This window comes from Peromyscus leucopus, chromosome 4, assembly GCF_004664715.2.
Source record: "Peromyscus leucopus breed LL Stock chromosome 4, UCI_PerLeu_2.1, whole genome shotgun sequence".
Classification (NCBI taxonomy): domain Eukaryota; kingdom Metazoa; phylum Chordata; class Mammalia; order Rodentia; family Cricetidae; genus Peromyscus; species Peromyscus leucopus.
Genome location: NC_051066.1, coordinates 66,895,009 through 66,912,946, shown reverse-complemented (window position 1 = coordinate 66,912,946; position 17,938 = coordinate 66,895,009). Strand labels below are relative to the sequence as shown.

General features: G+C 50.2%; 2 protein-coding genes and 1 long non-coding RNA gene across 54 annotated transcripts in view; 2 read left to right on the top strand and 1 right to left on the bottom strand.

Annotated features, from left to right (window-relative positions):
* The first annotated feature begins 4,992 nt into the window (after positions 1–4,992).
* On the top strand, positions 4,993–14,835 carry Nr1h3 (nuclear receptor subfamily 1 group H member 3). Of its 10 annotated transcripts, none has more exons than XM_037204985.1 (11): positions 4,993–5,080; positions 6,352–6,431; positions 7,172–7,180; positions 7,317–7,499; positions 8,045–8,311; positions 8,722–8,930; positions 9,035–9,214; positions 9,391–9,490; positions 13,830–13,943; positions 14,135–14,229; positions 14,433–14,830. In XM_037204985.1, the coding sequence occupies exons 2-11, from the start codon at positions 6,389–6,391 to the stop codon at positions 14,577–14,579; spliced, it is 1,347 nt and encodes a 448-aa protein (XP_037060880.1). In that variant the 5' UTR covers positions 4,993–5,080; positions 6,352–6,388; the 3' UTR covers positions 14,580–14,830. The 10 variants fall into 10 exon arrangements, with proteins under 10 accessions (XP_037060880.1, XP_028734721.1, XP_028734722.1 ...); XM_037204988.1 differs by having other exon boundaries at positions 5,023–5,080; positions 6,357–6,431; XM_037204984.1 differs by having other exon boundaries at positions 5,060–5,148.
* On the bottom strand, positions 13,852–16,716 carry LOC119087863. The gene is made up of 3 exons (XR_005091358.1): positions 16,453–16,716; positions 14,367–15,713; positions 13,852–13,937 (listed from the first exon to the last, which is right to left on the bottom strand). It is a non-coding gene; the product is annotated as an uncharacterized LOC119087863 (long non-coding RNA).
* Positions 15,795–17,938, top strand: part of Madd (MAP kinase activating death domain) — a 44,059-nt gene continuing 41,915 nt past the window's right edge. For 37 of the 43 annotated variants that reach the window (XM_037204973.1, XM_037204982.1, XM_028878885.2 and 34 more), the window contains exon 1: positions 15,966–16,059. The gene's annotated coding sequence lies outside the window, so the exon portion shown is untranslated. Of the gene's footprint in view, positions 15,884–15,953; positions 16,060–17,938 lie in introns of those variants that run through there. The other 6 variants (XM_037204983.1, XM_037204981.1, XM_028878864.2 and 3 more) reach the window with 5 other exon arrangements.

Genomic DNA, 17,938 nt, shown 5'->3' with positions numbered 1-17,938 from the left:
TGTAATGGACAGTTCCTTACAGGCTGTTCAATCAGACTGCATATATGGGAGCCCCAACGTACCTTGAGATTTTTATCAAAAGAAACCTTCCACATAAGTGGCATCAAATAAAACATGACTAACTGACAAGTGCATAAGTGGGAGGTTTTTGTTTGTTTTGAGACAAGGTCTCATTTTGTAGGTCAGGCAGGCCTACGCCTTAAAATCCTCCTTCCACTGCTTCTCAAGTACTGGTATTATAGGCAGGCTCCTCCACATACATCTCAGGGAGTTGTTTTAAGACTATTTTGTTATCCCAGCACATGGCAGATTGATGCAGGAAGATCAGGAATTCAAGGACAGTTTCAGTTACATAGCAAGTTCAAGGCCAGGCTAGGCTACAGGAGGCCTTTTAGTATAACTTTTACTCTGCAAAATTATCCAGGCCATTGTGCTTTCAGAATGTAAATGTATAGCTCTCCAAATAGAATAAAAATCCTTCATGCAGCTAATTTATTAGTAAAATGGGGACCTGTAGGGTCCTGGCCCCCGTTTTGGGTAACTGTTGTCTTGCTTGCTGACCTTGACCTTGATATCCTCCCTATGCTAATTCCCTCCCGGGTTTCACCCTCCTGAATGCTTAAGGGAAGTCCTTTGTCTGTATATCCTGCATAATGGGCATTAACAGCTTGGATACAAGACTGTAAAATATCTGTCACGAACTTCCGGGGGTCCTCCCATTGTGCTGTAAGCCTGTATTTAAGACCTCCTCCCTCCTTCAATAAACAGCATTCGGCATTTAATAATAATAATAATAAATCCTTCATGCTTTGCCTTTCTTCCCCTTGCTCAAGTATGTCTGTCCTCTTTGTGTCTGTCTGTAAGCATGTGTAGGAAGGATTGGTGAAGCAGATGTTATTTCAATCTTTGTAGTGTGAAATGATTTCAGGATAATGTGGGCACTGAACATTGGTGGTAGAAGCAAAGCTTTATTTTTGTGATTCCTCAGCCTTTGCATTATTTTTTACAGATGATTTGAAGTTATCCTTACCTTGGTTCCTTACAGTTGGAAAAAGAAAACATCATGTACATGGATAGATATTTGCAGCCCTATTTCAGACCAAATAAATCTGTGGAATGTCTTTCTGTACACGGTGAATATGTGTTGCTCTGATTGGTTGATAAATAAAGCTGCATTGGCCTATGGCAGGGCAGGATGGAGCCAAGTGGGAAAATCCAAGGGAGATAGTGAAAAGAAAAAAAAGGAGAGTGGGGAAGACACTGCTAGCTGCCACCAGGAGAAGCAAGATGTAAAAGTACCAGCTACATAAATCAGTTTCTGAAAGTGAGGTCAAGTTTGAGAACAATTGCTCTACTCTGTGTTGGCAGATGCAGACCTAAATACAGGTGAGTTAACCATCTCTTTTTCTCATTTTTGGAGACAGTCTTGTATAATGGGATAAAGTAGGTTTGCTTATTTTATTGTAGTTTGAATTTGAGCATGAGCTTATTTTTTACTTCTGTGCTTACATGTGTGTATGCTCATGAGTGCAGGTGCTCATGGAGGCCAGCAGAGGGCATCTGGTCTCTGGAGCTGAAGTTACAAGTGGTTGTGAGCCACCCAGCATGGGTATAGGGAACTGAACTTGGGTCTTCTGTAGGAGCAGCCAGGACTCTTAACTGGTAAGCATTCCCCAGTTGGGAGCAGAAGCTTTTGAATCAGTTTTACCTGTATTCAGTTTCAATATGTATACCTTGTTAGTAACCTTCTCCTAAGATTTACTGTGAGAATACATGAAATGATAATACATGTAGAATGAATTATGCAGAAAAGCCTAAATAAATACTGCTTTTCTTCTTTGTGTTCTGCCTTCTATATCATGTTTGAACATATGGGGTTAGGAGACAGGGGTTCCCGGGTTCTTCTTTATTTGTGATTAGGAGATTGGACAGAAGTCAACGTGAGCAGCTTCCCAGGGCTCTGGAAGATGGTTCCCTCACTCTCTACTCAACTAGAGCACTGAAAGAAGGACCCAGAAACAGTACTGCCCCAGCCCACCTCTGTAAACCTTACTTTATGGCCTGCTTAGAGGCAAAGATTGCCTTTGAGGGAGTTATTTACTAGTACATTTGGCCAGGGCCTGGTAAATGCTGCTATTTCTAAGCCTAGAAGCAACCTTTGGAAGTTTGGGGTGGAGGAATCAGAGATGTGACTTGTAAGATTCCCCAAGGATGTTCCCAGGGATTTTGCTTTCTGTAAGAGCCAAGAATACATGGGAAAAGCCCATAGGACTGGGATGCCTTGGCCTTAATTACACTGTGGGTTGATGGAACTGTGCCATGAGGGTGGGGCTGATAAAGTAGGACATGTGTGCTTCTAGCTGCTGGTCACCTGATTGCTTGCCCTGGCTTGGGGCAGAAGTCGCAGTGGTCAGTCACTGGAAAGTCTGTGGAGACACCATCAGCAGGCTTTAGCCTTCCCCATTTCCCCCCCTCCCTTCTCTTTGTGCCCAGCTCCTCCACCACCTGAAACCCGAAGGGGTGGGTGGCTGTGGTGGTGAGGTACTGGCAACGATGCCTCTTTTATAGGAAACTGAGCTGCGCTGCCTCCCTGGCTGGCTTGGGGGAGGACCTGCTTGTTCAGCAGCTGTCTCTAGCCTGGGTCAGTGGGCTCCAGACTGGGTTGTGTATGTGTCTTCCTGGAGCCTAGCAAGCACCCTGGGAAGCGATTAGGGAGTCAGGGGAAGGAGCAGGATTAGGAATGGATGAAGGAGACATTTTTTTAACCCCTAGAAAATGTCACTGGGCTTCAGGCCAATGTTACATCTCAAGTTCCTGGAAATGGCTGGAAATGAATATATCAGGGACATCTCTGAGTGTGCCACTATGCTGGGACATGGGCAAGGGGAGAGAGCTGGAGAGCTGATGGGTGCTGGGACTGAGCGGTCCCAGTCTCTGTGGCTGCTGTCCTTGGTTTCTACTTTCCCAGGATGACAGGTCCTTGTGAAAATAGGGGAAGGAACACAGGAGAAGAATGGAGAGCCTTGTGCTCGTGATTCATAACTGTCCAGACCAGGGTGGAGGCCTTGTGAGGGGACGACCTTGTGACGAGAAGGAACAAGAGCCAGAGGCAGAAGCTGAAGATAGGGGCTGCCAGAGGGGCTTTTTCTGCACGTGGAAACTGAATACATGGGCAGATTTTGCAACACTCCCACAGCCCGCTGTCTTCGTACACGTGTTCCCAGCCTCGGCCTGTTCCCTTGGCTCAGTCTCTGCTTCCTCTCATCTTTCACCAAACCCCCTTTCTACTTCAGTTTTCTTGTCCTTCCCCACCCCGTTCTTTCGGGCCGCCCCCACAACCATGTTCACTCTTGCCCTGTTTCCTCTGTTTCCTTCCCTCATGCCCTCCCTGTTCATCTCTGTTCTGGTCCCTCTGGCGCTTGTCTGGCCCCTGTCCTATGCTTTAATGTGGACCCATGGGAATTGGAGTTCACAGCAAAACAGGAAGGGCCTGTGAGCAGGAAACTGGGAATGGGGCAGGGGGTGAACAGCCAGCAGTAACCTCAACTCCTGCTTCTCACATCTGAAGTGAAGCATTTGCAGAGCCCGGCTGCCCACCAGCCCGGCCGCCCACCAGCCCGGCCGCCCACCAGCCCTAGCTTCTTCCATCTCAGAACTTTTCCTCAGACCCGAGAATGCTCTAGACTTGAACACAGGAAAAAAAGATCAGTGGGCCTGGAGGAAGGACATCTGGATTCTGACCTCAGCTTGGCCACTAACTGTGTGGTCTTGGGCAAGCTCTCAAGAGAGCATCAGTAAATGCTGTAAAATGGAGTCATTTGCCATTTTTCTGCCTCCCCCTTGGAGTTGCGCTCAGGAGCCAAAGAGATAGTGAGGAGTTTGTATGAGGAAACAAAGATTCAAAGCGGTGACCATGTATAGGTTCAAGGTGATGAAAGACAACCACTAAAGGAATCGGAGTGGAATGATAACCCTGCCCATCCTTGAACATCAATGACACACTGTGCTGATTTTTCTTTTATGAACATTAGTGTTTTGCCTGCATTTCTGTCTGTCTGAGGGTGTTGGGGCCCCTGGAACTGGAGTTACAGACAGTTGTGAGCTGCCATGTGGGTGCTGGGAATTGAACTTGGGACCTTTGAAAGAGCAGTCAGTTCTCTTAACCTCAGAGCCATCTCTCCGGCCCCCATTGTGCTGATTTTTATTCTCACATTGATCTTATGTGTCAAAACTATTATTATTATCCCCACTCCGAGAGAGGTTCAGAGATATTAACTTGGGCAGTCAAGATCAGACAAGTGAATAGGGACAAAGTTCAGCAAGGAGTGCTTTCCTGGCGTAGGCTGTAGCCCTAGCCCTGAGGTTTGAACCCAGGACCCAAATGAGAAATGATTCTGCCCAGTTGAAATAAACTCAAGCTAACAAGTATGGGATGGAAGAGGGACATATTTTTCTTTGTTTGTTTACTTATCATTTAACAAACAGAAACCTAGTATCTACTGTGTTTCCTCTCTAAGCCAGCTGCTGATCCCCTTGGGAGATTAAATCAATGAAACTTGATGTGTTCCTTCAGGGCGGAATCTCCTGTCCCAGGCAGCAAGGCAGGAAAGCTATGACAGTAGACTCTGTAGCTCATGACACCACCCCAGATGGGACTGCTCTCTGGATAGGCGACCTGCTTATCGGCGAGATCTGTACTGGGCAGGCCCCCTGGGTTGCTAGCATCTGCTCTTCTCCCAGGCCTCTGTTGCCTGACCCCTTCCCTGTCCCCCCTCAGGGCACACAGACTCAAGCTCACTTGAAGGCCCAGCACCTGCCTGTCTTCACCCTTGGAGTACTACCCGCTTGGCTCAGTCCTGGGGCTAGTGGGGAGAGCTTGGCGCCTTCCCAGAGGCAGGGGAGGAGGGAGGCTGGGAACACAGGCTGGGCCTTGGTGTCGCAATTCCGGGCCGTGCCGGGACCTTTGCTCTGCGAGGTGTCTATGGGGGGAGGGGGGAGGGAACGCTGACTCTGGAGGCTGCTGGGATTAGGGTGGGGGTGCCTGAGAAGCAGTCCTTCTGTACCAGCAAAGAGCTCCCGGGTGAGGAGAGGAAGGAGAGACATGGAACTGGGCCGGTCTGCGGGGAAACGCGACAGTCTTGGTAGAGGGTAGGGGACAAGGTGGCGCCGGCTAAGGGGGTGGCCGGCTGGGGAGGAGTCAGCCTGGTGGGGAAGCTACCTCGTGGGCGGGGGCCTAAGGAGACCAAGGGCTCCGGGTCGCGGGGAGGAAGGACCCCTTGTCAGTCCCTCCCCTCAGCCTTTGCCTACTTGACTGCTTCTCCCTGCTGGCCCCTGTGGGCTCAGCTCGAGTCTCTGGCCGCCCGCTGCGGCCTCGAGGTCCGGGCACTGCAACACCCTCTTCTCCAGCAAGGGGGCTCCAGAGACCAAGCAGCCTGGAAGTCTGGTGACCTGGGGATTGATTTATCTGGTCGGCTCCTAGACAGCGGCCCCGGGGGCTCTGTCCTTGCATCCGGGCTGGGGAGCGATGGGATGGGAAGATATTCTTAGGGAAGAATCTCTGGGGGAAAGTGAGGAATAATGATAACAGGAGTTCCGGGCAGGGATCGAGTTTTACTGGGTCTCAAAAGAACTGGAGGGGTTCTTGGGAGAGGAGGCCCTGTACTGGGGAGAGTCTTGTGATGAGAACTTTGTGCTGGGGCTTCAGAAATATTCTAACAAGCAGACTCAGAGTGAGCTTGGATCCAGTCTCGTGGTCCTGCTAACTCTGGCTCTCTCTACTGTTAGAGAAGGTGGGTGAGGAGAGCATAGAGCAGTCCTGAGACCTCAGACAAGTCAGGATTCTGCTCTTGGTGCTACCACCCCCACCTCTGTGGCCACAGGCGGTTTCTTTAACCTCTTTGAGCCTTGGTTTCCTTATCTTTAAAATGGATTTAAGAATAGTCCTGATAAACTGGACAGTGGTGGCACACACCTTTAATCCCAGCACCCGGGAGGCAGAGACAGACGATTTCTGTGAGTTTGAGACCAGCCTGGTCTACAGAGCGAGATCCAGGACAGCCAAGGCTATACAGAAAAACCCTGTCTTGAAAAACCAAAACAAAGAAAGAGAGAATAGTCCTGACAAGCTGGAGGGATCGTTCAATGGCAGACCATTTGCCTAGCCTGCATGAAGGTCTGGGTTCAATCTCCCGAACTGAGAAAAATAATATAAATAAAAAGTCCTGACTTCCTAGGGCTATATCAAAGAAGGCTTCACAGTGAATGTCAGCGATAATCTGAGGCTGGATGGAAGGGAGCAGAGAAGGGAGCTAAGGCCTGGTTCTGGAGGTGTAACCTGGGTCATTCCTGCAGGACAGTATCTTGGTAATGTCCAGGGCTCCAGGAAGAGATGTCCTTGTGGTTGGAGGCTCCAGGACCTGGTGTTTGTCCTGGTAAGCTGCTTTATTCAAACCTTCTCTCTGAGCCGAGGCCTCTGGCTCCTCTCCTACCCCAGGAATCAGCCCCCTTCACTGCCTGCGTCCTGCACTTCTTAGCAGCACAAAGCCAGATCTGTTCTTAGCGTTACTTGCCTCAGACCCTTTGCCCTGGTTCTAGTGTTTGTTCTGAAGTCCTCCGTCTGGATTTGCTTCTGGGGAGAGCTGACATGTCTCATGCTTAGCCCTCACTGGAGAGTTCTGTCTGATCTAGGAAATGGATGCTCTCCAGCACCCCACCCCCCACCCAGGGAACAAAGCTTAGCATCTTCATCTAAGTTTTTTTTTTTTTCTTTTCTTTTCTGGTTTTTCGAGACAGGGTTTCTCTGTAGCTTTGGAACCTATCCTGGAACTCGCTCTGTAGACCAGGCTGGCTTTGAACTCACAGAGATCCGCCTGCCTCTGCCTCAGCCTCCGAGTGCTGGGATTAAAGGTGTGCACCACCACGCCCAGCTTCATCTAAGATCTTGATGTGCAAAGGACAGAAACTGACTAGTCCTAGATTCCACATGATCCTGGAATCTGAAAGCATGAGCTGGGGCTTGGGTGCCTTCTTTTTCTGTTTTTTTTTTTTTTTTTTTTTTTTTTTTTTTTTTTCCTCGAGACAGGGTTCCTCTGTGTAATGTGGCTGTCCTGGAACTCACTGTGTAGAACAGGCTGGCCTCAAACTCAGGGATCCTCCCGCCTCTACCTCCCAGAGATTAAAGGTGTGTGCCACCACTCCTGGCTAGCTTGGCTGCCTTCTAAGGGTAGAGTTAAGTTTATAGCCAAGACGTTTGGGGATGGAGTCTGGATAGGTCATGAACCTATCCATACTCCCTTTGTGTCTCTATTTGGGCTCAGACTCGGCAACGGAATTGTGGAAGGCAGAAACCCAAGATGCAAGAGCCCAGGGAGGGAGCGGCTGCATCGCCAGGGAGGAAGCTAGGATGGCCCAGTCTGCCGGAAGTGCTGTGAGGATGGGGTTGGAGGCAGCAGAGCCCACAGCCCTGCTCCCCAGAGCCGAGACCTTTACAGAACCCACAGGTAAGAAGCACCTGGATTTGGAGAAGGTAGGGGCTCCCTAGATCTGAGAGGGGAACTCTGGGGTCCTTTGCCTTCTAAGGTCACAGTTAAATCCCACGTGACTTTGGTATGAATTTGGTCTGTATCTTAGGCATTTCTGAGTCTCAGTTTCTTTGTGATTTGAAATTAACCCTCATGATTGTCCTAAGGATCAATGCTTATAAAGAGCTCATGCAGTACCTAGGACATAATAGTCCTTGGTAAAGGACAGCAACTGTTATAGATTAAGCCAGGCACTGTGGCATGCCCTGATAATTCAAGCTACTCTAGAGGCTGAGGCAAGATCACTTGAGCCTAGGAGTTCAAAAGTTCAAAGCCAACCTAGGCTATATATTGTGAATCTGAGAGATGGGGGAGGGACAGGAGAGAGAGAGAGAGAGAGAGAGAGAGAGAGAGAGAGAGAGAGAGAGAGAGAGAATATCATTCAATGAAGGGAAGAGAATAAAGAGTGCCCAGCCAGGAGTGATCAAGGAAGGGAGGACATTAAGCCTTGTGTCTGTATCCAGAGCTTCGTCCACCAAAGCGGAAAAAGGGGCCAGCCCCCAAAATGCTGGGGAACGAGCTGTGCAGTGTATGTGGGGACAAGGCCTCTGGCTTCCATTACAACGTGCTGAGCTGCGAGGGCTGCAAGGGATTCTTCCGCCGCAGTGTCATCAAGGGCGCGCGCTATGCTTGCCACAGCGGTGGCCACTGCCCCATGGACACCTACATGCGGAGGAAATGCCAGGAGTGTCGGCTGCGCAAATGCCTCCAGGCTGGCATGCGGGAGGAGTGTAAGTGTCCGGAGCAGGAACTGGGAAGAGCTCGTGGGTGGGAGACTATTGACGCCCTGTTGTGAAGGCAGATAGATGCTTACCCCTCCCTGCAGGGATCTCCTGGGTGTGGGTTAAAACTCCCTTAACCAGGCATAGTGGCAGCACTAGGGAAGCCGAGGGGGTCTCTGAGTTCAAGGCCAGCCTGGTCTACAGAGTGAGTTCCGGGACAGCCAAGAGCTACATAGTGAGACCCTCTCTTGAAAAACAAACAAACAAAACACAAAAGAAAGAAAAGAAAAAGAAACAACTTCCTTGCTTTTGCACACGTTTTGTTCCTGGAACATAAAACCGTCCATCCCCTCTCCCCCATGGCGGCCTCTTGTTCACCCTCACCCCGCTTCCTACTTCACATCTGGCCCTGTCTTCAGGTGTCTTGTCAGAAGAACAGATCCGCTTGAAGAAACTGAAGCGGCAAGAAGAAGAGCAGACTCAAGCCACGTCAGTGTCCCCCCGGGTTTCCTCAGCTCCCCAGGTCCTGCCACAGCTCAGCCCGGAGCAACTGGGCATGATTGAGAAGCTGGTCGCTGCCCAGCAACAGTGTAACAGACGCTCCTTTTCTGACCGACTGCGAGTCACGGTACTTGATGACCTGGGGCGAGGTGGCTGTGCCCGAGGCACCAGCTCACTTGATGCCTGACTCACAGCAACTTGCTTTTTTCCTTCCTTGCCCACCCTGAGTAGCCTTGGCCCATCGCACCTGACCCTCAGAGCCGGGAAGCCCGACAACAGCGCTTTGCCCATTTCACTGAGCTGGCCATCGTGTCCGTGCAGGAGATCGTTGACTTTGCCAAACAGCTCCCTGGCTTCCTGCAGCTCAGCAGGGAGGACCAGATCGCCTTGCTGAAGACCTCCGCGATTGAGGTGGCTGAAAGGGAGTGGGATGAAGGGAGAGCCAGAGTAGGCTTATCTGTAGGGGACCTCCAGAGATCCAGCTTGGAGAGTCCGAGCCATTGGGAAAGGGAGTCAGCCTCCTTTCAAGGGCCACGTACCAAGAGCAGCCCCTTCGTGCCTATTTGAAAGCTGCTGCTTGTGTGCAGGTGATGCTTCTGGAGACGTCACGGAGGTACAACCCTGGGAGCGAGAGCATCACCTTCCTCAAGGACTTCAGTTACAACCGGGAAGACTTTGCCAAAGCAGGTAAGATCTAAGATGGCCAGGGCACTGGCGCTTGCCCTCATGGGGCCCATCAGGATTAGAGAGCCGTGGACCTGAGGTTTGGGCGGTTATACAGTGAGGACACCACTTGTTTTTCCAAGAGAGAAGTTTGGGATGTTGATCAGTCACTTAACTGCGCCAAACAGACCTCTGTCCACTGGCACATCTGAGGAGGTTTTGTAAGCATCTTCTTGGAGGAGACCAGGCCCGGCCGAGCGCGGGGGTGGGGTGGGGGTGTTCATTCTTGTTTTAACCAATGAAGCTCTACTTAAATCTGCGTTGTGCTTCTGCTTAAAAGTTGAGAATATTGTATAGCTAAAAAAGCATTTTGAAGCCGGGTGGTGGTGATGGTGATGCACGCCTTTAATCCCAGCACTTGGGAGGCAGAGGCAGGCGGATCTCTGAGTTTGAGGCCAGCCTGGACTACAAAGTGAGTTCCAGGAAAGGCGCAAAACTATACAGAGAAACCCTGTCTCGAAAAACAATACAAAACAAAAAAGAAAGAAAGAAAGCGTTTTGAAAACCACTGTATCAGCCTTTCGAGACAAAAGGAAGAAACCCTTTTCAGATAATGCTCTTTAAGATCACGCAGGCTCACTCGAGCCTTACTCTCTTTCTGTCCCCCACCCGGTGAGCTGAACAACCAGAGCTGAAGCATGATAAACGTGCAGAATGGGAGAGCTGTAGGATTAAATCCAGTGTTTCCTCTGGATCGGGTGGAATTGGTGCCGCTCGGTGCTAAGCAGTGGAAGGTTCTCTTATTCAGCTGTTGGGGATGCTCATGATGAGGCTGGGGCTGGGAAAGGATGCAAGTCTGGAGGAGTGGGGCTGGGAAAGGGTGGCAGAAGTCTGGAGGAGACTGAGGAGTTGGCAGCTGAGAGAGCAGGCTGTGAAATACAGCTAACATTGTGACTTCTCAGGGCCGATAGTTCAGAAAGCTTTCACTGGCGTCTGGTGACTCAGGCTAACCCCTGAGCCCCTTGTCCCAATGTGGCCCTTCTAGGAAGGCCTCCCTGAACTGCAGGGGACGGCAAGGCTCTGTCAGCCCCGCTGCGCTTCTTTGTTTTTCTGAATGTCGGGGTACTTAGTGGGCAATATGAAGGTGCTGTCCAGACTTAAAACCAGCCCTGCCCCTCTTTCCCACCAAACACCCCTCAAATGGTTGCTGACTTAGACTTTCTTAACCCTTGCCTGTCAGGACACGCTCTTTTCTGAACCCTTCCTGTTCCTTCAGCACTCGTGGACTTGTGCTATCTGAATCTGCACCTATTTATAAGATTTCTTTCTTTAAGCAGTTTTGATGTCATCGTGTTTTTCATTTCTCATTTTATCAGTGTGTTCTTGAGAAAAAGGAACAGAAGGCTCTTTTTATTTTTTCTTTCTTCTCTTTTTAACCATTTTTTAAGGTTTGTCTATCTTGTTTCTCTCTCTCTCTCTCTCTCTTCTCTCTCTCTCTCTCTCTCTCTGTGTGTGTGTGTGTGTGTCCTGCTTTTCTTTCCCCAGAGGCTCTGTTTTGTCTGTTTTGTCAAGTCTCTCCCCACCCCATCCACTGCCATATGTTGTGTACAATGGCTGACTAATATGAACCAATCTCATGTGAGGGATCCCTCCAGCGAGCGTTAGCAGACCCTCACGAGAGCACAGCACAATTCCAGAACCTTCCCTTTTTCTTTGTATGGGGGACTTTTAGCATATTGGAGCTTAAAATTTCATCAAGAAATGCTCTACAAAATGAAGCTGGCCTATTGACTAGATCCACACACAACACTGGAGAGACATCAGGGTGAAAGTTCAGGAGTGAGTCATCAAGAGACCTGGATGGAAAAGCGTAGCAGATGGCTGCTGAAAGAGATCTGAGAAAGCCTAGAAGACAGTGTGGGGCGGACACATTGACGATGCGAGGGAAGACATGTTCAGCAGGTGCCTGGCTATAGGTCAGGGGTTGTTGCATGCTCATTGTATTCTCTGAAAGAAGACTGGCTGATTATTACTGGGTTTTGTTGTTGTTGTTGTTTTAAATGGGGAGACAAATATGAAGATCATCGGTTCAAGTCCATAGGCTGGAGAAGTAGTGTGCATCTGTAACCCCTGTGCTGGGGAGCAGGCAGAGACAGGCGGATGCCCAGGGCTCAGTGGTTAGCCAATCTAGACTAAATAGCTTGCCAGGGTTAGTGAGAGACTGTTCAAACAACTAAGGTGGAAAGCAATGAGGAAGACATCTGAGGTTCACTTCCGGCCTCCACAGAGCAAATGGGCATGTGCACCCCCTTCCCACGTACATGAACACACACACACACACACACACACTCACACACACACACACACACAAAGTTCAAGGCCATCCTTAGCTAGCCTGGGGACTATATGAGACATTGTCACAAAACAACAACAAAAACCAAAACAAAGCAAAAAAAACCACAACCAAACCTAAAAACAAAAACCATGGTAGAAGCCAGGCATGGTGGCACATGCCTTTAATCCCAACACTCATGAGGCAGAGAAAGGAAGATCTATTTGAGTTCTAGGCCAGCCTGTTCTATATAAAGTTCCAGGACAACTAAAGGCTATATGGAGAGACCCTGTCTCATTACACAAAGAAAAGGTCAACCAAGCTCAGTTGGTAGAGTGTTTTGCCTAGCGAGGGCCTGGATTCAATTCCCAGTACCACATAAACTGGCTGTGGTACTGAATATTCATAATAGTACCACTCATAAGGTCAGAAGTCCAAAGCCACCCTCAGCTACATAGTGAATTTGAGGCCAGCCTGGGCTCCATGGGACCTTATCACAAAAATGAAGTCTTTTAAAAAATTTAATAAAGCCAGGCAGTGGTTGTGCACGCCTTTAATCCCAGCACTCAGGAGGCAGAGGCAAGTGGATCTCTGTGAGTTCGAGGCCAGCCTAGGCTACAGAGTGAGTTCAGGAAAGGCACAAAGCTACACAGAGAAACCCTGCTTCAAACAAACAAATATTTAATGAATACATAGTAGATACCACATATACATTCATTATTCTAAGAAGTTTATAAGGGAAATCTTATTATCCCCAGATTACAGGTGGGGACTCTAAGGCACAGATAGGTTAAATAACTTATCACTTCACCCAGCTTAGTAAGTAGTAGATTCAGGGGAGTCAAATCCTGGCAGTCTCGAACTGCAGTCCACACCCTCAGCCACATTCTATCCAAGATGTGCTCTATCAGCTGTAGCCTAGTATTCAGATAAGGCCATTTGCCAGTCAAAAAGGGCTTCTTTATAAGCAAAGTAAAAGATATCTATTTCTAGAAACAGGGCATCCTTGAGAATCCTAATAATTGTTGTTTAATGCAATACTTTTCATGCTAAACCTTCTGCATACTTACTTTATCATGTCACCATCTGTATTAGTTGCTTTCTTCAGTTCCTTGACAAAATACAGGCCAAAGGCAACTTAAGGAAGGAAGGGTTGGGACTGGAGAGATGGCTCAGAGGTTAAGAGCACTGGCTGTTCTTCCAGAGGTCCTGAGTTCAATTCCCAGCAACCACATGGTGGCTCACAACCATCTGTAATGAGATCTGCCGCCCTCTTCTGTCATGCAGACACTCATGCAGACAGAACTGTATACATAAATAAATAAATCTTTTTCAAAAAAGAAGGAAGGTTGTATTGACCCCTGGCTTGAGCATGTAGTTCATCATGGGGATAGGTGTAGCAGTAGATGTAGAGCAGTGGTTTTCAACCTTCCTAGTGCTTCAACCTTAACTGTAATTTTGTTACCGTTATGAATCATAATATAAGTATCTGCTATGCAGGATATCTGATATTGACCCCCAAGGGGTCACAGCCCACAGTTGAGAACCCCTGATGCAGATAGTCACATGGGATCCACAGTCGTGAAACAGAGACAGATGAATCGAGTGCTCAGCTTTCTTTTTATTCAGTCCCTCACAGACATGCCCAGAGGTCCATTTTCTAAGTGATTTCAGAGCCTGTCAAATTGACAACCAAGTAACCATCACACCATCACAATAGGTTTTTGTTTTGTTTTGAGATAGAATCTTGCTATGTGGCCCAAACTGGTTTGAAACTTGGAATCCCCTTGCCTCAGCCTTTCAAGTGCTGGAATTACATTCACGCACTACCATTCCCAGCAGACTGGTTTTGCTCGCCAGTTTCCACCTGACTCGAATTTCACAGAGGAGACCCGTGGAGAAGTTAAGAAGCTTGTTCTTGCCCAGCAGAAACCTGGAGACCTTTCAGTGACTTCCTAGCAGTCCCCCACATTGAGTCGGAGGATGTTCTCCCCGGGCCCGCCACAACCCTCAGTGTCCCTTCCTCCCCAGGGCTTCAGGTGGAGTTCATCAATCCCATCTTTGAGTTCTCCAGAGCCATGAACGAACTGCAGCTCAACGATGCCGAGTTTGCCTTGCTCATCGCCATCAGCATCTTCTCTGCAGGTGCGGAGGAGGGGCAAGAGGGAAACTGAGTCAGAGACCTTCACCTAGGAGGGCTGTAGTGTGGAGGACCCTGCTGTGTTACTGTGGACGGGAGGTTGGGTGGGATGTGTCCCTATTTGGGAGTTATGATTTGGGGTATGGAACCAAGACCTCGGCCAGACCTGCTCCTCAACTTTGTTGGTGACCTACAGACCGGCCCAACGTGCAGGACCAGCTCCAGGTAGAGAGGCTGCAACACACATATGTGGAGGCCCTGCATGCCTATGTCTCCATCAACCACCCGGACGTGAGTCTCCCCAGTGCCTTTTTCTTCTGCTCTTCGGGCCCCTTTTCAGATATCCACTTTCTTTCAGGACTCTTGCTTACACCTAGCATGGGCAGTTCTTTATCTTTCTTTCTCAAAATCTCCCTGCCCCAGCTCACCTTCTCTAGGGAAGAGCAACAGCTAGACTTCTTTCTTTCTTTCTTCTTTCACTCTTTTTTTTCCAGGACCGACTGATGTTCCCACGGATGCTAATGAAGTTGGTGAGCCTCCGGACATTGAGCAGCGTCCATTCAGAGCAAGTGTTTGCGCTTCGCCTGCAGGACAAAAAGCTTCCCCCGCTGCTGTCTGAGATCTGGGATGTCCACGAATGACCGCGGTTCTTCCTCCATGTCCTCTGGGCTTTGGGACACACGACTGAGGCTTACGGACTGCTTCCTAGAGGTGGAGCAGACTGAGAAGGGCAAACATTCCTGGGAGCTGGGCGAAGGAGATCCTTGCATGGCATTAAAGGAGCGTCAAAGGGCTGGGTGTTCTGTGGCTGCTGGGCAGTTGGGGACCTACTAACGTAGTGCACATCTGAAGCCCTTATTGACCCAACCAAATAAACTAGCCAGGAAGGCCACTTTGCACAGGGTTCTTCAGGGCCCTGCCCATCTTGTCTCTACCACTTCCTGTTTTTCCCCATAGGGCCCCAAAGAAATTCTCCGCTATCATTCTGCAGCTTGGCTGTAACTGCCTCGGGGCTGTTTCACCAATAGGTCTGGCGCTTGGAACAGAAAGGCCAAGATAGGGAAACCAGTTTCTGGATCGAGGGTAGGGGTGCTGCGGTGGAGGAAGCCTGTGTCCATTAAAACCTGCCTCCATATTCAGGAGTGGGACAAAAATCACAAGTGACAGCTTTTTTTGTTCACTAGGCCCGCGGCATAAGAGAAATGCTTAGGCTTTGGGGCACCTTCCCCTTTAATGATCAAGGCAGAAGCAGGTGCTCGTACTGTCTGGGGAGGAGTTGGAGCTTCAGCAATAACTCAGCAGTACGCTTCACGTGTGCGTGTAACGTCTTACTTTTAACACTGGCATCTGACAAGGAGTACAGCCTTCAAGACCCCGGGCCGGGTAATACTTCCCTTCGGGCTCTGGGCCCTGGGGGGACTCGAAGAAAAAGTCCCCGGAGGCTCGTGGAGGATGACAAGTGTCTGAGTTGTCAAAAAGATTGGACTCCATTTCCCAGCGGGCATCGCGGCACCGTTCCCGCTTCCCCCTACCTTGGTGTAGGTGATACCTGGCATAAATGCCCCCGCCATCCAGAATTGGTAGAGTCCGGCGGCCGACTAGTTGGCTTTCCTGCCGGGGCGGCTGGGCACGTCCAAACAGCGTGCAGGGGGAGCCAGATGAGGTTTGAAGAAACTGTCAGAAAGTCTTAGGGGCAGTTGATTTTACGAAGTACCTTCATGTTAACCACTGTTTCATCAAGACGGGCTCCATAACCAAGTCGAATTAAAAGCTGTCTGAGCAACCAAAACAAAACGTGTTCCTTTGGGTCCTCCCCTCGGCACCTCCCGGCACTGGGCTAGCCCAGTGCTTCCCATCGCGTTCCCACTCCCACAGCGATAGGTGTGTGCGTAGCCGCCTTCCTCCCCGCGCTTCCCCGGTGCGCTGCTTCCCCGGGCTGCGAATGGTACGGCCCCGGCCCCCTCGGCCTCCCCCTCCGCCATCGGGTCGGAGTGGTACGCGCCCCCCCGGTGCAGACGCGGAACTGGCGCCCGCTCGCCGCGGCGCCGGGCTCGGAAGCCAAGAGCGCTCGGCGGCGGGGAGACGTCAGGCGGGCCTGACAGGTTCCTGTGAGCTGGGGAGGTGGGGAAGTGCGCGCCGTGGGGAGCCCTGGGGGGGTCTGGGAGGGAAAGCGGCCGCAGAGGGAAGGGTCTCGGAGGCGGCCCCGGAGGAGCGAGCGCGAGGGGGCGTGGAGCCTGCTGAGAAAGTGAGGCGGGGGGCCGAGGCGGGGCGCCCGCGCTGCCCAGGGGCTGCGGGCTGGCGCTCGGCTCCGCTCCGGTGCGGCGGGCGAGGCGGGTTCCCGGGTGGGGGCGAGGAGCTGTCCAGCAGGTGAGGGGGCGGGCAGAGCTGTCCAGCCCCGGGCCCGAGGAAGGCACCGGCGCCGGGCGCCTGTGCGCCTGCGTGCGCACGCCTGATTTTTTTGATTAGCGTTCGGAGAACCACGTTTGGCTCGCTAATAGATACATATATATTTACATTCCGTTCTTCAGTATTGACTTGCTGAAGACTAGGCGCACCATTTCATCTCTGCTGCAACTGCGCCCCTCTCCATCCTCCCGCAGCTCCATTCTTCTTCCTCGTGCTCTCTCCTCCTTCCTCAGTCCTAGCCATCCCTGGCTTGCTTGCTCCAGTTCTCCCCCACGCTGGACCAGTCTGCTGATGAGCTTGCAAGGTCACTGCCTGGGGAGGAAGGAGGAAGGGGAGGAAGCCTCCCGTTTGGCTCACGTCAGCGAAGATATCATATCGTTCTTGGGTCGGGTTCCTGTGGTTTTCAGTATGAGATCCTGCCCCAAATGAGGGACGAACCCACAGGGTTCGGTGGTAGGGCCATTGTAGGCTGACAAGGCATAGATTACCTAAAGGTGTGCGGATTCTAGACGTGGGTGCTGATGTAGGAGTATAGCAAAAGGAACGCATTTAGAGATTTGGACTGCAGTGGGACAGGAGCTAGGGACTCCACATTAGTAAATAAAATTGAAGCAAGAGGCAGAGTCTGAGCCTGATGGGTTATGAAGACTACATGAGTTATAGGTGTTGTTAGAGGATTTAGCGTCTGTGGGGAAGGCAGAGAAGGAGAACAGCCTTGATTATCTCTGTAGTCTGAGTATCTAAAGTCAGTGGCTATAGATGGGATAGGAATTAAGGCTAAAAATATCCTACCACTGCTAGCTAGGATAGTCCCAAGATCTCGGGTTATTGAAACTCTGAAAGGAGATGAAGAGTGTAGAATATGGCAATTGGCTTGAGTTGGGAGAGGAGCATCCTCTCACTAATATTAGGAAGGCCCCTGAAACTAATTTACTAGCGGGAGGAAGCTTCAGCACCAATTTTGGGATTTTAGCCAGAAGATGCTTCTAGTTTTCAGTGTAGACTTTCATAAGGGCTCAGCCTACAGCTGAGGTCCTACAATTCTGGCTTACGATAAGGTGCTGGAAACAGGTCTTGTTTGTAGCTAGATTTTCCTATGTAGAACACACGACTTTCCCCTGTATCCCGTTCTATAGCTTTGTTTCTCTCTTTCATTTCTCTTCGGAGAAGGGGAGCTCAGCTCTATAAAGGGCGCCTTGCTTCTGCAGTACGCTCATGGCAATGATAGGTGGGGGAATCCAAGGACTGTTTGGGGTTATTAAGAGTGATGAACCCCAGAAATGACTGAATGTGTGGCATGCTCAGAAACGTGGTGGTGAAGAGAGAGCTCTTTCTATTAAAAGCTGCAAGTGGGACTTAAAACATTAAAACACACACACACACACACACACACATAGAAGAGAAGATAACCTGATTCTTAGTAGAGGCTGTCAATGGACTAAGACTCCAGAGTTAGGAAGAATGAACTGTTATGGGCCATGGCTGACTCTGGAGTAGCAGCTGCAAGCACCGTTCGGTCACCAAGCAGGGGAGGGCCTATGGCTCTGCTATAAATAGTGCTGGGAGCCAGAGTCGCTATGGAGACAAAACTGAA